Source organism: Polyodon spathula, chromosome 4, assembly GCF_017654505.1.
Source record: "Polyodon spathula isolate WHYD16114869_AA chromosome 4, ASM1765450v1, whole genome shotgun sequence".
Classification (NCBI taxonomy): Eukaryota; Metazoa; Chordata; class Actinopteri; order Acipenseriformes; family Polyodontidae; genus Polyodon; species Polyodon spathula.
Window position 1 is genome coordinate 52,002,165 of NC_054537.1, and position 24,969 is coordinate 52,027,133.

The window sequence follows — 24,969 nt, forward strand, 5'->3', positions numbered from 1 at the left end:
CCATATTACAAGTGTACCTAATTTAATTACATCCTTATAAAATGACATGTGGTTTAACGTTTCTATTTTTTTTTTTTTAGTGCAAGCCCTAATATCTATAGTGATCTCTCGCTATAAGGCTCTCAGTAACTACGAGTCTTGGATACAGCATGTTCCCCAATTCCCTACTAGTGATTCATGCAATATTTCTACAGTAAATACAGTACCTGTGTTGTTCAAACTGTAAACAACTTCAAGTGATTTTATTTTGCATTTTAGTCAGATGTGTTGTGTGTCTCATAGTGTAAAGGTAAGGAGTTAGGAAAACATTTAGCGGTTGTGGTCCTGGGGGTTGTCACTTTCTCTTGGCAGGACGCTTGAGCGTGATGATGATATGCAATAATCCCGCCCACAGCCTGCTTCGGCCCCGAGCCTGATTCAGGTATGTTGCAAGGCTGGAGTTTCACAGCTTTGTTCTGGCTCAGCTTGGGTATTTGCTAGTGTACCGTGAGGGTGTAGAGCCCTCACCGTATGGGTGTGCTAATTTAAACGGCACATTAGTAAGCAGCTCACTTGCTCTTAGTGTTTAACTTTAGCATAGTTTTTACAGCAAGGGTATACTCAAACAGCTGCTTTAACACTAGAACAAGGGCATAACAGTTCATGGTAAGTGGTTTTATACAAAACTGCACACCCACAAGAGATACGCAACATGACAGGCCAGACACAGCAAAAAATATTAATAAAAAAAGCCACCTGCATTATCAGTAAGGTGAACTACATCATTTCTAACCATAAAACCACTTCTAACCATAAAAGCCAGTCTTGGAATCCACAGTAACAACTGACCTGCTCCCTTGCCGTATTTATAGTGATGTCACTTAAGGATAAACAAGCTCATTAACATTTACATGTAAAATGTGGGTTTCCATTTGAAAGTAGGCGTGGGTTTTCCTGTGATTTTTATCATTTACACGTGTAAATAAGATTCACTCTATTCCTGTTTGGTCAGCCACAAACCTGATTACACGAATAATTCTCCCAAAGGTGTATGTATGCACATCGCCATTTCACGTGTAAATTGCTCCGCCTGGAAACCCCATGATTGAGACTGATATTTGACAAGGATATTGTTACATTACCATTTTGGAATATCAATTTAGTACTGGAATTGTATTTTTGATCTAAAAATAAATCAGATTGTGTATTACTGGAATTAGATGTTCACTTATGTACCCTTGATTGGTCCAGGTTCAGAACTGAATGCTAAGCCTCAAATTAACTAAACCTTTCCAGCCAAGGATCACCACTCAGGATATTCATGAGAGAATAACATTTGCTTTTATAATAAAATTACACCTTTGATGTAGCAAGTATTGTGTCCCTCGGGAGGGGGATCAGAATACCTCCTGGGTATCCCTGCCTGTCGTAAGAGGTGACTAAAAGGGTTGTGTCAGGAAGGGCATCCGACGTAAAACCATCTTGCCAAAACCATGGTTGCAAAGAACACAAATCACATACCGGATCAGTCGGGGCCCGGGTTAACAACGGCTGCCATTAGTGCTGTGTCCCAACAGGGTACTAAGGGAAATTATGCTACTGTGGGGAAAACTGTAGAGTGGGGTCTACAGAAAAGAAACAAGGTGAAGGGGCCTGAAAGGAATGTTAAGTCAATGAGAGTGGGGAGTTGGAATGTTGGTACCATGACACGGAAAGGGAGAGAATTGGTTGAAACTATGGCAAGGAGAAAAGTGGAGATCTTGTGTGTGCAAGAAACCAAGTGGAAAGGAAACAGCTCAAGACACCTAGAAGAGGGATACAAGATTCTATACGCTGGAAAGAGTACAAAAATGAATGGAGTGGGTGTGATAGTATGCAAAGACCTAGCAGACAAGATAGTGAGAGTGGTTAGACACTCAGACAGGATTATCAATGTACAGGTGGTCTTTGAGAGCGGGTTGTGGAATATCATCTCTGTATATGCACCACAGGTAGGAAGACCACAGGAGGAAAAGGTTAGCTTCTTGGAAGATCTCGAAGAAGTGGTTAGCAGAATCCCAGGAAATGAAATGGTGGTAATTGGAGGAGACTTCAATGCACATTTAGGAGAGAAATGCCCAGATTATCCAGATGAACATGGTCAGAGAGGGCTAGGAGAGAGAAATGAAGAAGACGGAAGGCTACTAGAAACACTCCAAGCTCTTGAATTGTTTGCAGTGAACACAGGGTTCACGAAGAATTATGAGCAAAAGGTGACATACAGGAGTGGAGGCCATGATACCCAAATAGACTACATATTAGTGAGAACTGATAGAGCGAAAGTCCAAGATGCTAAAGTCCTGCCCTATGAGGCTGTTACCAGACAACACAGGCTACTAGTGATGGACATCATAATATTGAAGGAGCGAAGAATAAAGCAGAGAAAATGCCCAGCACGAACAAAAGTGTGGAAACTGAGAGAAAACAAAGCAGATTTCAACAGGCTGGTGAGAAAAATGAAAAACAACAGAGGAGCCTTCAGTTGAAGAAGAGTGGACTGAGATGAGCCACATCCTAGAAGAGGCTGCTACCAGGGTTTGTGGAAAGACAAGAGGCGGCAGACAGAGGGAAAATGAAGAGTGGTGGTGGGATTTGGAAGTTCAGGAAACACTGAAGTAAAAGAAAAAAGCATACAAAGCACTGAAAGATGGCACTGGAGAACTAGAAGAATATAAGAGACTAAAGAAGGTAGCAAAAAGAAGTGTAGCAAGAGCAAAGGAAAGAGCCTGGAAAGAATGGTATGAGAAACTTGAAACAAAGGAAGGAGAGGACCAAATCTACAAGATTGCTAAACATAGAGCGAGACAGAAAAAAGATATTATCCTGGTGGCAGTGCTCAAGGATGGAGAAGGCAGAGTCTTGATTAAAGAAGAGCAGATCAAGCAAAGATGGCTGGAGTACTTTAAAAACCTGTTAAATGTAGAAAATGAGAGGGAGAACCTAATGGAGGCAGAAGTAGTGTGTGGACCAATCCAAGAAATCTCAGTAAAGGAAGTGACAGAAGCTATCAAAGAGATGAAAGTGGGCAAAGCAACTGGACCATCAGGAATAGCAGCAGAACACTTTAAAAACCTCGATGAAGAGGGGATTCAGTGGCTGACGAGATTGCTAAACAATATTGCAAAGGAAGAGAATTCCAGAAGAATGGACAAAAAGCAGTATGGTTACCATCTACAAGGAGAAAGGAGACCCAATGGAGTGTAAAAACTATAGAGGAATAAAACTTCTGGAACATGGATTGAAAATCCTGGAAAAAATTCTGGACAAGAGACTCAGGAAGATAGTCAGGATCCACAACTCACAATTTGGATTCTCAGCGGGGAAAAGCACAACAGATGCCATTTTTGTGATGAGACAGTTACAGGAGAAGACACTAGAGAAAGGGAAAAAGATGTATGTGGCCTTTCTGGACTTGGAGAAGGCATATGACCGTGTGCCCAGAGAGATGGTGTATTGGTGCTTGAGGAAGAAAGGAGTACCAGAAAGCATGGTGAAGTTAGTTCAAGCAACCTATAGAGATGCAACTACAAAGGTGATCACACAACAGGGAGAGACAAAAGAGTTTGAAATCACAGTTGGAGTACACCAAGGATCAGCACTAAGTCCTTTCCTTTTTATAAACATTATTGACACACTGACAGAGGAGGCAAGAACAGAAGTGCCTTGGGAACTCATCTTTGCTGATGATGTGGCACCGATGGCAGATTCAGTAGTAGAACTACAGGAGAAAGTGTTCAAATGGCAGAGGAGTCTGGAAAAGGGTGGACTGAAAATGAATGCAGAAAAATAATGGTAATGGAGAGAAGAGGAGATACTATGACCACTGTTGAGACAAATGGAGGAAAACTGAAACAGGTTGATGGCTTTAAATACCTTGGATCAGAAGTGGTAAAGGGAGGAGAAACACTGGAGGCAGTAAAACAAAGAGTGAAAGCTGGATGGAACAAGTGGAAATAACTGGAATAATCTGTAACAGGAAAATTCCCAGAAAGTTAAAGTGCAAAATGTACAAGACTGATTAGATCTGTACTACCATATGGAGCCGAATGCTGGGCAGTTGGAAAGAGGGAAGAGAACCTGATGAGAAGAACTGAAATGAGGATGTAGAGATGGATTCTGCAGATTTCAATGAAGGATAAGATCAGAAATGAAGAAATCCGTAGATGATGTAGGGTGGTGGATGTGGTTGAGAAGATGCGGGAGGCGAGGTTACGGTGGTATGGACATATCATGAGGAGAGACGTTGAGGAAGTAACAAAGAGGGTAATGGAATTTGAGGTGGAAGGTAACATGGGAAGAGGCAGGCCTAGAAAGAGATGGATAGATTGTGTGAGAAAAGATATGGAGGTATGTGAAGTGAGTGAGGAAGATGTGCTCGAGAGACAAGTGGAGAAGAGCAACCAAAGCAGCTGACCCCAGGACAGTCTGGGACTAAGGCTGTGAAAAAGAAGAGGAAATGTAGCAAGTATTGTCCTATCCACCAAAAGAAATTAAATAGTAAAATTAGTCATTGTTTGAGGATTATGGATATCATTTTATAGCTTTACCTTTCTGAAGCACATTATTTTGACCAAAAAAAAAAAAAAAAAAACACCCCACACTTAGAGCATGTTTCATGTTTAATAAAAACAAAAGGAATTGAATGTGCCTTTGCAAGAATCTTACCCAACAATGAAGAGATTTCATACTCTGAAATTGATGCGATAGTCTTCAGACTATTCATATTAAGGTTACACATATTGAAGTGCATTTGTATATTACTCTGTACCAGTACATTGACTAATGTCTTAAAAGAATTACATGGGAGCAAACCATGTTAAGCACACCAAGCCTGTTAAAAAGAATATTGAGAATCAACCTAAAATTAAAATCGTCTTTTTGTGTGTTTACTACACAATATGTACAACTAAAATCTCATCCAGAAGTTAACATACATACATTAATTAAAACTGTACACTTTCAAAATATACATACTAAACTGTTCACAGCTGGTTAAACCTGTATTGGACAGCCATGATTTACACATGCAGTGCATGAACAGTTTCCTATCCAAAAACAAAAAGACTAAACACCTTCCCCTCCAGCAGTATAATGAGAATCCAGGCCAGGCCGGCGCTACCCACCAGTTATTTCATTCTCACCTGGCTAACCTCTGTAAAGTGCAAAAGCTGGTCTTTGAAAAGGGTTTCTAGCCCAAATAAACATACAAATGAGTGAATCTTAATGCAAAATGCTTTTTCCACATTGGTTCCTTAAATAATAATGTAAAGAAAAAAACAAAAACACACAAAAAAAAACACGTTTTCAGGCTACTTTAACTGGATTTGGGAACATTAAAGTCAGTCACAGTTGTATTATCTTCATTGTCACTTTCCAATTCTGAAAGCTTATAGTCTTCCTCCTCATCCTCACTGCTGATGTATTCCTCATCATCTTCATGTTCATGTTCTTCTGCATCAAGGTCTCTAAGGACTTTGAGGTTATCTGGACTCTTCCCAGTTAATCTCTGCAAGGAAAAAAAAACTGTTACTCAAGCTATTAAAACTTCCAAGTTATGGATTTTTCTGGTTTTGGAAATACACCAATCTTACCTCAATCATACTGGCCATGTATTGTACATGCTCTGCAAGTTCGGACAGTTCTTCATTTTCTTGCTTTAACTTTGAGATGTTTTCCTCTTTTAACTCAATTTTCCTATGCAGCTTTAGAAAAAACAAACAATTAGTCAAACTGGTCTCAAGAGTTAATCTTGCATACCACATTCAATGTTGCACATTCATCCTTTTGCTGTAGCACAGACTAACCGAACCTTGCATTTTTGTATTCCAATTCACTGGCAGGTCATGCAGAGCGTGGGAAAAGTCCGTACATTCAGACAACTAAATATTGCACAACAAAGTAATACAAAACTAGATACCATCTCATTTTCTTGAAGAACCTTATAAAGTGCTTCCCTCCTTTCATCTGCCAGTTCTTTCCAGTAGGTAGACGGAGGAGTTTCTGTTCAAAAACAGAATACAATTAAGGAAAGACATACTTTAAATATTACTGGCTACAGAAATTGGTATTTACAAATTCTTGTAAATTTCTCGTTGCAGCAAGGTCATAGCTTAAAACAATAACACACAGGACAGACAGAAATGTAGAGTTTGGTGAAGCTGAGCACTTTGTTGAGCTCAGCATTCAATAAACAAAATAAGTTTTAAACATAAACAGCACACCAAAACAGGACATGGCACTTGCGGCCAAAATAAATAGGCAAACAAAAACGTACTAACAGACAAAACAAGTGGACGAATGTTAAATACTGTGCTGGCCCTCCAGCATGACTTAGCAATTGGTATTTCTTTATTTTAACTCTCTTCTCCACACCCGTTCTCCACTCACAAACACATAACCCCCAAGTGTGTGAAAACATGCTGCTTTATACAGCTGTACCAAGACTATTGCTAATCCATCATTCAATCTGAGTCTCGGTACAAATGCATGTGAAATAGTCTAGTGCAATTTCCCGTACTCACATACGTTTTAGCTGCACGTGAAGTGCTGTGTAATCCTTGTGCCTAAATACAAATATACATTTTAAATAACTCGTGTTCATAACCCATATTATATCCCCGTATACCAATTACAACACACAAACATTAGCACACTACACGCAACACAAATTAATAGCCAAGGGGCAGGGCACTTTGCCACAGCCACAATGACCTTATCAATTTGTCACAATTGGAGCAGTTAACGATGTAGCTACAGGGAAAACATGCACGTTTGACTTCATCCCCATTTATTGGAGCCCACACAGTTCAAGACAGAGGGAAGGAGAACTGTTGGTTCCAAAGTGTGCCAGTTTCAACAACTTCTTACCTTTGACCATAAGTTCATAAGTCTCTTTGGTCATTCCCTCTGGCCCATTCTCACTGTCCTCGGTATACACAGCCACTTCAGTTTTGGCCCTCTTTGAGCTTTTTGGCTGTTCCATGCTCCACAATTTCCTTTTTGGAAGAGACCTGACTGGCTACAAAATAAAAAAATGTTAAACTCCCAAGATTACAAATGTAATCCCTATAAAAACAGCAGTTCTCAAACTATGGGCCACGCCTCGACGTGTTAAGGGGCGTGCGAGCAGTGTGTTTTTTTGGAGGTTGGCGATTTGGGAAAAAAAAAAAAAAAATGTATATGAATTACATTATACTAAAAATAAAATACAAAAAGTATCAGATTTAAATGAATGACTTTAAATTCTGGTGACAAAGAGAGACAAAGGTACAACACATGCCAAAGTGGGGGCAGCAGCGGAGGCGCCAGCAAAATACAGAAGCCAAAAATATGATGAAGCACATTTAAAACTGGGCTTTACATGAAGCGGGTCCAGCAGTGCACTGAGGCCTCAATTAGTATCTAAACCAGTAAAGTTTTTTCAGAGGAAGCTCAATAAATTTATTTCTTTATTTATTGCATCTATAGAGCGCTTTTTATACAGAAGTATCGCAAAGAACTGTACAGTACATAACAGAAAAAAGAACAAACCAAAATACATTTGTATAGCATGTCACACATACAACTACCACAATCTAAACAAAAAAATAAAAAGAATTTAGCTGCTTCCATTTGTACTGTTCTTGAATTAATATTTGTGAAGCTCATACTGCTCTATATTGATCAAATCCCTTCTACTTTTTTATTCATTTTTTTGCAACATAGGATTCAGTTTGTCATTGTTTTAGTAAACAAAGGGAGGCGCAGTTATTTTTTTCATAGCTCAGGGAGGCTCACTATGGACAAAGTTTGAGAACCACTGCTATAAAAGGTTTGATCCCATTTTCTAAATAAATGTACAATTAAAGTGTTTTACCTCTCTGGTCCTCCCAACAAGGTACCCAGTTGTCACTGTAGGTTGAATTGCTTGTAGTGTACGCCTAGGATTTGAACTTCCATTGACTCTTACAGTGAAGATGCTCTAGGAGAAAAGAAAAGTTTAATATTTGACCAAGGATAGCTTTAAAATGATCAATTTCATTTACGGATGCATCACGATTAGCTGAAGTACTTCAAGCCAACCATTTCAGGGAACATGCCCAAGTATTGTTTGTGGGAATGAACAGTAGTATTATCAAAATTTACCTGACCTGAGAGTAAACACAATTTGCAAAAGCTTAACCCTATTCTTCTCACTTAATTACACTCCCACCATGGGATAGCAAATAAAAAGTAGATAAATACAAGAAGGTATTGACAGGACCTGTGTGTCTACTATTTTACTAGCGTGGGAAAGCAGCATGCTTGCCTAGTACGACATGAAACCGTGTTAGATTCCCATGGGTAGCCGCTTTGCCAAAGATTATTATCTTAATGTGGTGCTCTTGAACAAACGGTAACTGGCGTGGGAACAGGCTTCCCTATCATGAAGACCAACTTAGTCACAGGTTAGTTAATATTTTAAATAGAAAACAAAGTGTGACAGCACCAGCTACAGTAGTTATAAAAAACACTGCATGGGGTCTGGGGAGGAGGGATCCCATGGGTTAAAAAAAAAAAAAAAAAAAAAAAAAAAAGCATATATAACTGTACAGCACTTAAAAAAAAAAAAAAAAAAAAAAAAAAAAAAAAAAAAAAAAAAAAAAAAAAAAAAAAAAAAAAAAAAAAAAAAAAAAAAAAAGCATATATAACTGTACAGCACTTAAATGCAGTGAAAAGGCAGGGTGCAAGCATACACATTTATAAAAGCAATTACATGAAGATTTTAAATGTAGCGGTATTGTGCTGGAATTGGCTTTCATTTTCAAAACAGAGCGGTTGTGGTTGTAACCTTACTTACAAGGTCAGGATTCAATGATATTGTGGCACATTAAAAATCTAATAAAGAATTGCTGTCTTTATATGCGTGTATGATTTGTTACCGAAATCACGGTCAACAACTGAAGACATAAGAGGATAATTTCTTACCACTTAATTTCAACCGATGAAACATAACGTGGTTAACTGCACTGATGGCACATTAAATGCTTAATGACAGACATGGTTACATTCTTGTCAAACTTAAGGAAAAAACAAAATACACTGACAAGGAATTGCTTTGTAATTGTTGTGTTCTGGTCGGGTTTAGTCTGTATTTTATGGTTCGGGCAGGGGTCTTCCTCTGTGTGCAAGTGAAACTGGCAAACGTGACACTCCGTTTACATCATAACCCGCTTTATATCACTAATTATGCCTGCACGGCAATCATGATATAAAGCGGGTTCATCTGTATATAGGTTGATTGAGTTAAAAGAAAAAAAAAATCCACGCATACACAATCAACAGGCAAAGGCGTAGCAGTGGAGTGTTCAGTTTCTGGAAAGGGTATGTCTAAATCCACTGTTTGGGAAAAATTACACATTTTTGTATTCAGCGATACTAAAAGTCCATGTGGCTTTCTACTATGTAAAGCTTGCAATAAATTACTAAAATATGACATCTAAAACATTGGAAATTCATCTCTGCAGTGGCACACTGAAAAGTGATGTATTCACCCTGTAGCGGTTTTAAAAGCCATAGTTGTGGTGTAATATTTGTTGTGGAATGTTAAATTTAATGGTTTGATATGACAGGCATGTCCAAAATGAGTATGCAAGAGCATCTTGTGTGGCTATTTATGGAAACAAAGTTTTCAGGAAGCTTGTTATCTTTTAAATCACGCAGTGTTGGACTACTAGGAAAAGGAAGTACATTGAGATATGATTGAGAGATTGTTCTTTAAGTTTTAACAGGAACCCAGTAATACTCTACACCAGAGACACGCAACCCGCGACTCGTTCATCATCCGACTGTGGCCCAGTGTATTAATTCCACTTCACTTATGAATATAATGTAAATATTTTTTCTAACTGTTGACTTGGCATAAAAACCAGCACAATATTTCAATTCAAACTGCAGAGGGTAACTGCTTCTCATCAGCTTGCCTCCAACAAACTTCAGTCTTCCTCTCCTTTCTCAACTGCACAAACCTGCTGCATTGAAAGAACCCATTCCCAACATAGGAGGCTTGTTGCTAGGGAGATGACATCACTGCTCTGTGCCTTTTTCTACATTGCGGTCTGCTGCAACAGCACAACTTATCGGCTAAAATACAAACTGCTTCAGCAAGTAGATATTTAATTTGCTTTGTTGTGCAACACATGTGTACATTCTAACAGTACAATATTAATGCTTTTTTTAATTTTGTACATTTTTGTTTGCGATGTGTATTGTGCAGTACGAAAAAATTGAACAATAATTCTAAGGGAAATTATTTTATATGTCTCTCTGTGTCGCGCAAAAACCTTGTATGTCCAAAAAAATGAAATTCAAGAAACACTGACATTTTGCATGAACAGCAAACATCAACTCACAAAATAAAAAAACAGTGAGCAGTCAACAGTGGAAAATGGAGATACAAGGTTTTTACACAAGTTCATAAGGTAATTCATTTTCTAAAAAGGTTTAAAAAAAAATTCAGAGAACGCATTTTAAAATGTGCTGAACTATTTAATCATTAAACTGAATCTCTAATTGCGTCTTATACTTACAGTAATTAAACTGTACTGTAATTCACCCAAGTAAAACGTACAGTATTAACCACACAAATAAACATTAACTTTGAAAATAATCTAAAAATCCAAGGTAATTTATCTTTAGTCATATTAGATTTGTTATGTACTTTTGTTTATTATTAATCTATTTACATTTTGTGTCATTTTATTCTGATTTCCTTTGAATTTTTTGTGCAAATCCAAAATTAATGCCCCAGTCCTTCATAAAAACAGTGGCAGTCCCAAGGTACAACACTCTTCAGCTGCTGCAGGTGTTTGTTTATCTTCAGGCTGGAGTTGAACAGTGATGTTGCTGTAAGATTGTTGGCAGAACCTCTCCTGATCCGTCATCTGGGCATTGGGACTCCACGGGTCTGTCCAGTCATTAATTGAGAGTTTAATAAAGGAGAGAGTTTTACCATGTTTGTCATGGGTTTCTATTAGTTTAATTTGCTGTCATACACAAGAAATAGCCAACCACCGCTTACAAATAATGTAAACAGTAGTTAATTGCCCTGCAACGTTAACGTTAGCTAACTGCTATGAAAATTATATTCCCCCTCGTTTTAGTTAGCTAGCAACAAGTAGACTTAATTTGTTTAAAAACTCAGTTTAGCTTGACACAAGTTAGCTGTCGGAAAGGTTGTGCCTCAAACATTAGCGTTATCAAAATAAAAACAAACGTAGTGTTTTATGCAAGACACGGAGGGCAAGAGTTATTTATTTATTTATAATTTCTTAGACAAACCTGGAAGACTGCATGCAAATGTTTTCAGTATTTATAATTCCAGTTTTAAAAATGTTATATTAAAAATCTTGATATTTGTTGTCGCCCTTTTGATCAACTCTAAAAACCACTTAGCCACATGATTCTACTCCTGGCCGCTAGTCTCCCTTTCCTTGATTTGAACTTCAGTACGAACAAAATGTATAAAGCATCATTTCCAGAACTACTTCCACTTTTCGCATCGTGAACTTGGTCGACGTACTAGCCAAGTATTTAAACTTGTTTCATTTTTATATTCATATTTACTCACATTAATAATTCTATTACTTCATGCAGGAATTTCAGGAATGTGGAATGCTTGCAAGATATTGACATTGGGGGGGGACCATCTCCCAATATAACTTGTTAAATACTTATACATAAATATTCACACATAACTGATAAGAAATATAAATTATATAGGAAGTATACATTATTTGTAGGCAAAAGCTTTCGTCATTCCGGAGGGAGCCCATCTTTTCCAGGACAGCTTTGAAGATTACATCATTGCGCATTTGTTGAAGAACTTTAGGAGATTGAGTTGAGACCGACGAGATGCTTTGAAGAAAGAGCAAATCCAGAGGGAAAGAAAATACTTGTTTTTGAGTTTAAATAACACAATGTATAGGTGTTCACTTGTACTGTAAACAAGTCTTTGTCGGTCCTCCCATTGGTTCACAGTATTTGATAGACAGCTGTGTGTCACACAAAAAGGGTGTGTTAGAAATGGAATGTATTCACCTATTTTGTTATCAAAGGATTTCACATTTATCATTTAAATATCCTATTCAATATAACTTTAGTTACATTCATTAGAGAAGCATATACATTTTAGTTTAAATTTAAATTTTATAATTAAAATAGGAAGGACTTAATTCAATTTAACTTTGCTGTCACTTTAGCCCTTGGAATTCTGCTTGAATGTTGACATACAAGATTTTTGCATGACAGTGTGATAGCCAACTGACATACAAGGTTAAGTCACATGGGGTTTTGAACCATTTATTAGTTGTTAAGTTATTAGACATTACAGTACATAGAGCTGGATGAGAACTTTCAATGCTTGTTTTAAAAAAAAAAAAAAAAAAATGGACATACAAGGTTTTTGCATGACACGACGAGATTATACGTAATAGATACACACACAAACTCACCCACCCTTCATTATATTGTCCATTGCTATACTACGGATTCAGATATCGCGGTCATTGAAATGGCTCCCCATTTTTTACTGTCTAACTGCATATGCCTTAGCTGCAATATATACGGTTCACTATTTTGTATTGCATATCAAACAATATACAACACAATTAAAAACAAAACATTAAAATCGTACTGTTATCATATACGCACATATTGCACAATAAAGCATTGACGCCAGCTACACAGCAACAAGCCTCCTATGTTGTTGTGAATGTATTCTTTCAATGCAGCGGGTTTGTGCATTTGAGAAAGGATAGGAAGACTCATGAAATTAATTGGAGACTGAAGTAGATGAGAAGCAATGATCCACCACTGTGCGAATTGAAATGTATATAGCCGATTTATTTTGGACCCTGACACCAGAGATATATCAAGTGTGATTTTATATATTATATATTATATATATATTGTATATATTTATAATATATATATATATATATATATATATATATATATATTATATATATATATATATATATTGATATCACACACACACCATCACACCACACACCTTGTTCACACACACACACACACACACACACATGCTGCAGAATAAATATGGGGCCAATATGCCTCCCTGATATGCATGATGGATATGCCTGTACTTCTCATTGATACTATATATATATACAATATATATACATATTTGCAGAAATGCACAGACATATGCAAGGAACCTCCACCATGCTTCACTGTTGCCTGCAGACACTCATTCACCACTCTCCAGCACTTCGGCGAACAAACTGCCTTCTGCTATAGCCAAATATTTCAAATTTTGACTCATCAGTCCAGAGCATCTGCTGCCATTTTTCTGCACCCAGTTCCTGTGTTTTTGTGCATAGTTGAGTCGCTTCGCCTTAATTCCACGTCGGAGGTATGGTTTTTTTGGCCGCAAGTGTTCCACTTCTGACCAGACTTCTCCAGAGAGTAGATGGGTGTACCAGGGCCCCACTGTTTTCTGCCAATTCTGAGCTGATGGAATCGCTGGACATCTTCTGATTGCGAAGGTAAGTAGCATGATGTGTTTTTCCTCTGCTGCAGTAAGTTTCCTTGGCCGACCATTGCGTCTACGGTCCTCAACGTTGCCCGTTTCTTTGTGCTTCTTCAAAAGAGCTTGGACAGCACATCTGGAAACCCCTGTCTACCTTGAAATTTCTGCCTGGGAGAGACTTTGCTGATGCAGTATATCTACCTTGTGTCTTGTTGCTGTGCTCAGTCTTGACATGGCGTATGACTTTTGACAGTAAACCGTCTTCTGCAACCTCACCTTGTTAGCCGAGTTTGGCTGTACCTCACCCAGTTTTATTCCTCCTACACAGCTGTTTCTGTTTTAGTTAATGATTGTGTTTCAACCTACATATTGAATTGCTGATCATTAGCACCTGTTTGGTAGAATTGTTTAATCATACCCCTGACTATATGCCTACAAAATCCCTGACTTTGTGCAAGTGTACCTAGAAGAATTGATGCTGTTTTGAAGGCAAAGGGTGGTCACACCAAATATGGATTTGATGTAGATTTTTCTTCTGTTCACTCACTTTGCATTTAGTTAATAGATTGTATTTATCAATTAACATGTCTATTTTTGAAAGCATTCTTACTTTACAGCATTTTTTCACAGCTGCCTAAAACTTTTGCTCAGTACTGTACATATACACACAGTGCCTACAGAAAGTCTACACCTTTCAAAATTCACCTTTTGTTGCCTTATAGCCTGGAATTAAAATGCATTCATATATTTTTTTTCAGTTAATCTACACATCCTACACCACAACTTCCAGTGAAAAAAATATTCTAGAACTCTGTAGAAAATTAAAAATAAACTGAAATAGCTTGGTTTGGTAAGTGTCCACCCACTTGTAATGGCAATCCTAAATTAGCTCAGGTGTAACCAATCACCTTCAAAATCACAAACCAAGTTAAGTGGCCTCCACCTGTGTTAAATTGTAGCGAGTCATGACTTCAGGATAAATTCAGAATTTCCTGTAGGTTCCCTCTACTGGGTAGTACATGTCAAAGCAAAGACTCCACCGAGCAGCACCAAGACGCTTTAAAAAGAGCACAGATCAGGGGATGAGTTTAAAAAAAATACATCAAAAAGGCCTTGAATATCTCTTGGAGCACGGTCAAGATAATTAAGAAGTGGAAGAGTATGGCACCACCAAGACCCTGCCTAGATCAGGCCCTCTGTCCAAACTGGATGACAGAGGAAAAAGGAGACTGATCAGAGAGGCTACCAAGAGGCCAATGGCAACTTTGCAAGAGCTGCAGGTTTTTATGGCCAAGACTGGTCAAAGTGTGCATATGACAACAATATCCCAACCTGCTGCCTCTGCAAGAAAGCTGAAACTGGGATGGAAGTTCACCTTTCAGCATGACAACGACCCAAAGCACACAGCCAAAGCTACACTGGAGTGGCTGAGGAACAAAAAGGTAAAGGTCCTTGAGTGGCCCAGTCAGAGCCCCAACCTAAATCCAATCGAAAATGTGTGGCATGACTTGAAGATTGCTGTCCATCAACACTCCCCAAGGAACTTGACAGAGCTTGAACAGTTTTGTAAAGAATGGTCAAATACTGCCAAATCTAGGTGTGCAAAGTTGGTAGAGACCTTTCCCAACAGACTCACAGCTGTAATTGCTGCCAAAGATGCTTCCACCAAGTATTAACTCAGTGGGGTGGAGACTTATCCAATTATTATCTTTCAGTTTTGTATTTAATATACAATTTCTCAAAAACTTTTTTCCTCTTAACAGTGTGGAGTATGGTGTGTAGATAAGTGGAAAAAAATCCTCATTTAAATGCATTAAACTGAGGCACTGACACAACAAAATGTGAAAAAGTTCAAGGGGGTGTATAATTTCTATAGGCACATATATAGGTACCCGGTTCAAATCCCAGCTCAGCCACAGACTCATTGTGTGACCCCGAACAAGTCACTTAACCTCCTTGTGCTCCGTCTTTCGGGTGAGACGTTCTCGTAAGCGACTTTGCAGCTAATGCATAGTTCACACACCATAGTCTTGTGTCTCGTAAAGCTCTTTGTGACGATGGTCCACTGTGAAAAGCATGATAGATAGACAGAGATTGACAGACAGATATTAGGACTGTCAAGCAATTAAAAAAAATTTCTTAATCTCAGTTTTAACTGCATATTAAATTGATACAATTACTACATCCATCTCATTAAAAATTATTTCATTACTGATGCTATTATCTTTAACTGTAAATAAAACAGTTTAAAATTTATTTATTTAACCAGGAAATGTACCCATTGTAACAGTCACCAAAATTTACTAGGGGCATTGATTCAGAAATTATAAATACAACCAACACAATAAAATGTGTGGTTCAAGCTTGATCAGCAGCATACAGAGATCAGAAAACTGAATAAATAGGATATCTATTTTTAAATGTGATTGCGGACTGAAATCAATTTTGTTTTTGTTTTTTTAATAAAACTATAAATCTGTAGCTACAGTTAGCACTTCTAGGAAGTTAACTTAAGTGTGAAGAGAACAAAAAAAAAAAATCCCAAAACTGTAAACTAACAAGAATAATTGGCAGGTGTTACAAACTACGTAGCCTACTCCTTTTATATATAAAACAACAAAAAAATTATCATACTTAGCTTGATTCGTGGGCTTTCAGGGAGCCTGAATTTCTGTCGATGCAGCTGGGTTTAATTTGTTGTTGTTCTGTTATTGTCTGTAGCAGGGGAGCTGCTGCTAGTGTATGTACTTGTGTGCGATACTGGAACTCACTTTGGAGGTAGACAAGTAGGCCAGTTTCAGACAGATGCTCTACAGCACGCCTTCCTCTGCCGCTCCAAGTGGCTCTGGTGCACCTTGGTTTCATAAGGAGTTCCAGCGGCGAGCTGAACTAAGCTGTATTTAATGCTAATGTACACAAATGATATGCTAAACAGTATCATGTATCCCACAATGCTAATCAATCATGGCAGAGAAGACAAAACTTAAGAGTTACGAAAATAGTGAAGATCTTCCTAAGGTGGTGGTTTAGTTCAATTCTTCAAATTCTTATGATTGACCTAAATTTCTTTTAAGAATTTCTTAAATATTCTCTTAAAAAATCCAGAGTAATATAGGCCTAAGGCAAACTGAATTTAAAATACAGTACATGTATTGTGATTGAGCTAAACACACGCTACATTTTAATGTATTTATTTACACATTACTAAAATAAGCCATGCAAATTAATCCTTGTTTGCATAAATATTAACATGAAAGCAGACTTCTGATTAGTTTCATCTGAGCAATTTATTTTGATCCTCTTATACATTTGGGCAAATCTAAACAGAAATAAAATACAATAACTATTTCAATAATTGTCAATGACAGGCTTTTTAACTAAATGGGGAAGCAGTGATTTGTTTTCTTGTAACTCGACTTAATAGAAATGCAGCTGGAAAAAAAAAGTATTGTAGCCCAACTCCCAGCAGCAGCACGGAGCTCTATTTTTTAGCTGACCAGAAATCGTGCTTCTACCTGGGGAATCTGCTCGCTGATCTGTCCTTAGCACTACGGCTTCCGAAAACTGAGACAGATTGTAGTGCAGCGGATAGATCATGGTATTCTTAAGGGTAAAAGGTAAAAAAAGCCTTTTAAATTCAGATTTTTTATTATTGGTAGTAGTATTTTACTTTTTTTACAATAAAAAGGAGACATAAATGATGGTTCAATGTCATTAAAACTTGTTTAGCTGTGTTTGACACGAGCGAATTGCGCCGTGTAGGCCTACTGTTCTCAAATAACAGAGTTTTTCTTTAGAATAATCACATTTGTCTACAATGCAATTTTATTTAAGACTCCTTTGGAATAAGTGCGATACGCTTTCTGTTCGCCAGTATGAAGGCAATTGGTTCATCGAATTTAATGAAGTGCGTCTCTAATGAGTTCGGCACGCCTCTGGAGCATCCGTCTGAAACTGGCCTAAACGTTTTCTGTCCAGTTCTCATCCAGTAGAGTCGTCATATATATATATATTATATATATATATATATATATATATATATATATATAAAAAAAAAAAAAAAAAAAAAAAACACATCATTTTTAGTGTTTGCTCCATTATGGCTCCATTATTTAAACAATGACACTCAATACACTAAGACACTCAATCCAGTGCTGCTGGGATTGAAGTACAGTGTGCCGAAAGACTCAAGACACAGCAATGCGATTAACGTGCGTTGAAATAATAAAAAAAAAAAAAAAAAAAAAAAAAAAAAAGAATTAACGAGTTAATAGCAGAAGTTAACGCCGATTGACAGTCCTAATCTATACATTTTTTTTATTTTATTTTTTATACATATCAGCTAAAGGTTTAACCTTATTACTCTTTAGTAATGTGCGGCCCTCTATATACATTAAGTTAAACCAATCTTCTTGATACGTGGCACGTAAGTTTGGTTTTTGGCTACACTGAAAGTACTTCGTTGCAGTAGCGAATTTTAGGAATGTATTTGTGGAGATGGTCGGGTCAGGTAAACATATTTCAAAAAGGTGTCGGGTTTTAAATTTAGGCCCGACCTCCAATTCAATCCATTTAAAACGTAAGGTAGGTATTATATATGAAAATAAAAACTATTGGGTTAAATAAATCACTACTGAATAAGACCATTTTGCTACCTACTTTTGATCTACATCCCATTCACAAACTTGCTCAGCGTCAGCTGGCCCGTTCCGTCTAATCTCGTCCTTCGAGAAAAGGATTCATTATCATAATGTACTATTGTTGCCATTCTTTTTACTGTTCCCCCTCCTGGCACTAAGCCATGAGAAAGACATACTGTATCATTGGTTAATGAGGGGCAAACAGAGGGAGGGACGCTGTTAGACGGAGCTCAATATTTTTCATGTGAATTTTCAATCACATGCATTCACTGGCAAAAACATTTAAAAAGAAAGAAGGAAGAGCTGTAAAGTGGAAGCGAAGCGTTCAGGTTTACCTAATGCTCAGGCAAGCAATGGGTGCACAACAAGTCGTCCCCGATAATAACAGCAATATTAATGTGGACTTAGTTGTCAAGTACTGCAGAAAGGACAAGATTAGCCAGAATAAATTGAACTGTGAGAGAACAGGCTTAAAATTGCAATACTTAAAATGCAACGGTGAAATACACATTGACTCCTTTCATGTCTTCAGTATATATAAATTGTTAATTTATATAGATATTTCAATGACTGTGCCGTTTTGTAATTTGTTACACACAAACGATTAGTTTTGCTCAAATTTTTTACACCGCAAAAAAAGTAGCCAAGACATTGTTCAAGTAGCAGCTCCCTGTGTTATAAAACGAGCAGAAAAAACATAAGTGAACGAAACACAATCTTGAGAAGTGAATCCATTTCTGTTTTCATTTATTTTTGTGTAATACATTCTCACTACCTTACACAGTTCTGATTTTTAACTAGTAAAACGTGTGTCTCACGAAAGGGGTTAGAAGGTGTATGTGTTTAAAACAGCAGACCTTCCCCCCCAAAAGCTGTTTGTACAGGTTTTGTAACAGTGGTTAGTTAGCAAACTACAGTTGTGCAGGCACTGCAGCTCAAACTCATTTGACCACTATTATTATCAAACTCTAGCCATGGGTAAATCTTCAGCCAGTTTGCCTGAAAATCTATCTAACTTTCCCTTCACTGACATCGCTTATTTGTGCTGTTGTATCACCAAGGCTGTACCTAAGCCTAATCTAATCTCTATATTAGTCAGTGGTGTGTGACAGAGTTCACTAAAAAATACCCAGAATATTCATTTTTGCCATATTACCCTTTGTATTTTTTCATTATAAAAAAGTTTTGTCCTTAAATTTGACCTATATATTTATTTTTGTAACAGTTGGCGTGTGAATCACTCAAAATATTGATTTGTGCTTGTTCGAATTAAAATGTCATCAACATAATAGGCTTGCTATTACTTTGTTGTTTTATGAAGGAGTATGAAATCGGTATGGTGCCCTTGGGTTGGATTTATGTTTTGCCCCCTAGAACTGCCTTGGTGCCCCTGAATTTTCACATCAAAAGGAAGGCAGCATTGCCTTGCCCTTCATGACCTAATCTTCATGCCCTGGTCCTGTATGGATTGAAAACTAAGTGGAGAGCATTGTTCCTCAGTACTGTTATTGTTTTATATTTTATTTACAGGTGGCTACAGTTCAATTTACACTTGCAATTAAAATGCTGAACTAAAAAAATAAATAAATAAGCATGCCCAATTGAAACACCTTTTCCTTATACGTTATTTTTTGCAGTTCAATAACTACCCAGTTTAATTCACCATTCCTGAATTATCAAATTATTTAAAGATTCTTTAAAATTGACTTAATTTACATTCATTAAAAATGTACTTGCAATTTGAACCTTAACACCTGTTTAATATATTTATCATAGCTATGTACTATATAAAAACAGATGGGCTTCAGCGAGTTAAAAGAAAAATAATTCCATCTTGGGTTTCTGTGACAGTTTATAAAATGACATCACAAACCCTAGATGAAATTATCTTCCTGTAACTCACTGAAGCCCATAAGATGTTGTTGAGTTGACAGATCTTTCTGATGGCGAACTACTTCAAATTACACACCCGTCACACAATTTGGTCTAAAATGAAAACCAGACACGGTATTTTGTTTCTGATCCTAGTTAGAGGGTTGTGGCTACCACTGATACTTTTACAGTTTTTGGGTAGGAGTAAAATTATACTTATGGAAACACTTCCAAAGAAATGAATGAGTACATTAAAACTTTTTTTTAGAAACTAGGTAATCGTAGGGAATATTTCAGAGTGAAAACATTATCTTGACAATCTTCAGATTCTCAGCTGTTTAGAAAGCTATAATATGGTACACTTTCAGTGGATTTGTCCTGATACACAAGCCGAAAGTCGTTTTGGTTGGGAAAATGGATAAATAGAAAATTTTGTTTTGTGGGTGTTTCAGTCACAGCATACAGTTGTACTGAAATTAATTAAGTCAATCTATAGCTTTACAAACCTACTGCCAACTACCCTGAGATTTAGCAGCTTTTTAAAACAAACACACTGCTAAACCATTACATATAAAATAGCTTAAAAGGTTTTTGTAAATTTTTATGATGTTAAATATTCTTCCTAAAGCAAATTTGAAACCGTGACAGCCCTAATTTCAATACAGTCAGCACTCAGCTATACGACACTCAGATACACGACTGTTGCGTTTTACCTATCTTGTATTAACAAACCAATCAATTCCCATTATAACTGCAAGAAATGAATGCACTTGCCCATCACATGCGATTTCCGACTCTGGGTCATCACTTTTCCGATACAAAGCCCAGCTCTTCAATGTTACAGTTTATTTGATTATCCTCATAACCCGTGGTCCCCCCCCACCCCAATTTCACCTGATGAAAATCCAGCAACACAGCAAACAAGACAAGCTATGGCAATGTAAAACAGTTAATCATTAAACAGTTTTAGATACTGCAGTATATAAGGAATAAGTTATATAAGTATATAAGGAAACAGTTTTTTTGTGCATGGATAACATTTTTATTCCATTTGCTGTTGGGTTGTTAATAGGAAATTTTATATACTGCTACAATATGTAGCAGATTTTAAATAATTTCCTGTACAGTCCACATGTTGTCTTTTGGCAAGTGATATTTTCAGAATCATATCGTTCTGAATTAAAATACTCCTGTTAAATATAGTACTGTACCAACAAAACCAACTACAGTACATTTAAATGGAAGCCTACTTATTTTAAAACAGTCCTTTCAGCTATGTATTTCACACTGTATACGTCTTCCTTGAAAAAAGGACAAGGGTTGGAATGGACCAAAATGAAACAATCAGGATATGCGTCACATGAGTTTAACCATCACTGAAACAAAAAATGTATAGGGTCAGATGTGAGTGTTAACTGTATACTTTCGTGTGTGCATGTTTGTTTGTTTGTTTATATATATTATATATATATATATATATATATACACACACACACACACACACACTTTGTAGTTATGTCATTGCAATGTTAAAACATTTTGTTTATTTAGGATTTCTTTACTTAGAAAATACTAACCAGAGCTACTGGTACACATCAGAATGGAATATATAAAGAGAGAGAGTGTGTGTGTGTGTGTGTGGATATGGTTTAAATGCAGACACGTGCATAGCATTTAAACATTCATAAAAATGTACCAAAAGCACATCCCTAATTCACCACCCACTCGATATATCACGGGTGTCAGGGTCCAATACAAATCTGCGATACAAATAGATTGCAGCAGGGATAAAGAAACATTCACCATAATCATCTGCGCCGACAGCTGAATCCATTGAAGCATGTATGGAAGCACCCATAACAAGCTGCTTCTGGGCATTGATACGCACATTCTGTACTTGCATCTGTCACCCAGGTCAACACTGCTTTATTAAAAGCAGTGTGAAATCACGTAGCCGTTCCCCATGACATCAGGAGCATGCCAGTGTGAAAGGGGCTTAACCCCGCAAGAGAAAGCCAATTATCCCGTTAAAGTTTTCATAATAAAAGGGGTAAATTGAGTCGTGTTGTCAGTGATTTGCGAGTTATTATTGGGACAGACAGATTGATAATATATAATATCTTTATTTTCACAGTGCCTTGCATAGTGGACCACCATCATAAAGCTCTTTACAGAGGTAGGCTGTGAACTGTGCATTACATGCAGTCACTTACAATAGGACATTGACAATCAAGCTCGATCCTCCCTTTGTTCTCAGAAAGTGAGTGCAACTGCAACACAAAATGAGGGCTCATCTACAAAAATGACAGTATTGCAAAGACTGAGGGAAACATTACATGAGAAAATCAAATGAGGCTTCCACAATCTCTTACACTAAGCACCAACCCAGGTGAGGTTAGGCTGATATTGCCACATTCACTGCATTCTACAACAAACAGTTAATAGCTCTACATTCATATATTTTGCTTCACTATGTCCCTTTAGGGGTTCTATACAAATATTCAATTCATTTGCTTACCTTTATGTTTGCAGCAGATTTGTCTGCATCCAGTCGTTGCTTCACGTTTGTAGTCATTTCTTCAATACTAAAAACAATATATTTGCAGTTATACAAGGTCTACATAAATTTTAACCATAAAACATGAATTACATATAACAGCATATAATCCAAATGTTTGCATACATGGACAAATACTTATGTAATTAAAATATGTACTTAAATAGTTACTCAAGGAAAAAAAAAAGAGACCAGTCACTTTGTATTTAACATGAAATGACTCAAATTCGTCTACATCCACTACATTAAACCAAATGTAAAACAGGAAGAATGAGCGATCACACTTTCAGCAAATGCTACACTTGCCCATTGAGTGGCAATTGTCACAGGTGGTTACAAAGCCTAAGCCCGCCGAAAATAAACCGCCACTCACAACAAAGCAGCTCCCCATCCTACCACACTAACAGTTGTGCATGCCTTCTTGATTCGTAAATACCTTGGAAAGCTACTGCCATTAATCTACATGCTGACTTTTAGGCAACAGTCGATGGCCATCTTTAAAATGAATGGGATTCTCAAAGCAAGTTAAAAATAAATAAATGAAAATAGAAAAACGCCTTGTTAAAAAAAAAAAAAAAAAATGTACCCGCTTCCTCAAAATAACACACTGGGGAAATGTGTACAATAGCTGCGCGTGTCTAAAAAAATAAAATAGACCATAGACTAGTATTTCACTGGTAGTACAAACAGGGTTTAGAAGGGCGCCTTACGAAGAATGTATTTTATAAAACTGCACGGTTCGCCATATCTGTATTAAACGCAACAGATTAACTGAGTGAATGCAAACGCCAACTTTTACAAATACGTTTCACACAGAATGTGTTTAATACTACATTTCTGGGTGAAGTTAGTTTGTTACAAAAACTAAAAAGAACTACAAACCACAATCAGCTTAACTTCATGTCACACACCACGATTTTATACATTTTACTAATTATTCAAAACAAAATTTGTGAAAGAACGACCCACACTTACCTGGTGAGGTACACAAAGCTAGGACACACGCCCAGTATTATCCACACACCCAACCAAGCTGAACACTGAATGGTCTCTGCTACTCGAATGTAGCATTATCGCGCGCTGTGTTAAATTGTGATGACTTGTCACGTGATCGTCGTTCTAAAGGAGGCTCCTCAGATGTCACAAAAAACTGCGACGTTTGCAAACTTTTAAGTACATAGAACCTGTCAAATCGTTTGTAATTGGTTCAAGGGGTCCATCAGATAAGTATAAATATCATATTTCTAAGGGAGTCTTATACAGTGCAGTTGATTTATCAACGCCCTGGCAAATGAACAAAGTGAGATACATCAGTGTGTACAACCCCACAGTACGATAGCTACTGAGCACGTAAACAAAGAAGACCAATGAACCAAAAAAAAAAAAACACTGTAATACAGTATTTGGTAATTTACAAATCAGCATAACAAAAACAGTTCTTATCGTGCTTTCTCAGTCTATGCCAAAGTAATCCATCACATTTTATAAGCACCGGCGTGTTAACCGATTCAGAAATAAAAAAAAAATAATAAAGAAAAATAGTGCGCACAAAGTAACACAAACTGTCTTTGAAGTTCAGTGAAAAAATGTTGTTTTCACTTTTTAATGGTACATTATATGAATGCCTTGCTTTCGTGTTCTTTTTTATTTAGCATGGTTAAACTGGGCTATTGAAGTGACAGCATATACAAGTGGAACTGAATTCCCAAATTCTTTTTTTTTTTTTTTTTTTAATCTACAAGTGAATCTATTCTGTTTTACTAAGAGACGAATTCACTGTTTTAGACCCATTTACTAAGCAGGAGGACAAAATAACTGTTTTGTATTTGGTTGCATTTGCGGCATTATAGTATAGGTTACCAAACTTACTATATGTTTGATAATATAAAAATGCTGGTATTACTTACATGTATAAATATTAAATTAAATTCGACACACGTCTCCAGATAAAAGTCTTACAGTAAAAGCGTATGGTTTTAAATATAATTTAGCATTTACAATAGCCAGTAGTTGTTACCTTTAAAAATAGAAGCTGTTTCTGTCATTTAACTTCAAAAAAACAAATACAAATCTGACGGATCTGAAGATTCAGTTCATAAAAACTGCTACTGCTTACTGCTGAAAGGAGCGATCATGATTAGTGACGTGATGGGAAACGTGTTTCAAGAGGAGGGGTGATTTACAGTCGGCCCTACCTTTGGGTGGTATGACAAAGATCTTCTATATAAACAACATAGTCAGCTCTGCCTTTTCTTCCGTCCCTCTCGAAGCGATGCCCCATGGGAACCCAAAGAGTAGCGGTAGCAATTTATCCCTTATCTGTATAATGTAAAATGTGCCTCATTTCCTATTCCTTCTCTCTCTGTTGAAAC

At 37.0% G+C, this 24,969-nt stretch overlaps 1 protein-coding gene across 2 annotated transcripts; it reads right to left on the bottom strand.

Moving 5' to 3' along the window:
• Positions 1 to 4,630: 4,630 nt before the first annotated feature.
• On the bottom strand, positions 4,631 to 24,719 carry LOC121314621 (geminin-like). 2 transcript variants are annotated; one of them, XM_041248070.1, is made up of 7 exons: positions 24,615 to 24,719; positions 22,559 to 22,625; positions 7,874 to 7,978; positions 6,886 to 7,036; positions 5,936 to 6,018; positions 5,610 to 5,720; positions 4,631 to 5,524 (listed from the first exon to the last, which is right to left on the bottom strand). In XM_041248070.1, exons 2-7 carry the CDS (start codon positions 22,613 to 22,615, stop codon positions 5,333 to 5,335), a joined length of 699 nt encoding a protein of 232 aa, XP_041104004.1. In that variant the 5' UTR covers positions 22,616 to 22,625; positions 24,615 to 24,719; the 3' UTR covers positions 4,631 to 5,332. The 2 variants fall into 2 exon arrangements, with proteins under 2 accessions (XP_041104004.1, XP_041104003.1); XM_041248069.1 differs by lacking the exon at positions 24,615 to 24,719 and adding an exon at positions 23,573 to 23,835.
• Positions 24,720 to 24,969: the final 250 nt, after the last annotated feature.

Excerpts from the sequence above, each read along its gene's own strand:
- LOC121314621 (XM_041248070.1), bottom strand. The coding sequence starts at position 22,615 with ATGACTACAAACGTGAAGCAACGACTGGATGCAGACAAATCTGCTGCA. Across the intron at positions 7,979-22,558 it reads AATCTGCTGCAAACATAAAG|AGCATCTTCACTGTAAGAGT; the intron begins GTAAGCAAATGA and ends CTTTTCTCCTAG. Across the intron at positions 6,019-6,885 it reads TTATGAACTTATGGTCAAAG|AAACTCCTCCGTCTACCTAC; the intron begins GTAAGAAGTTGT and ends GTTTTTGAACAG.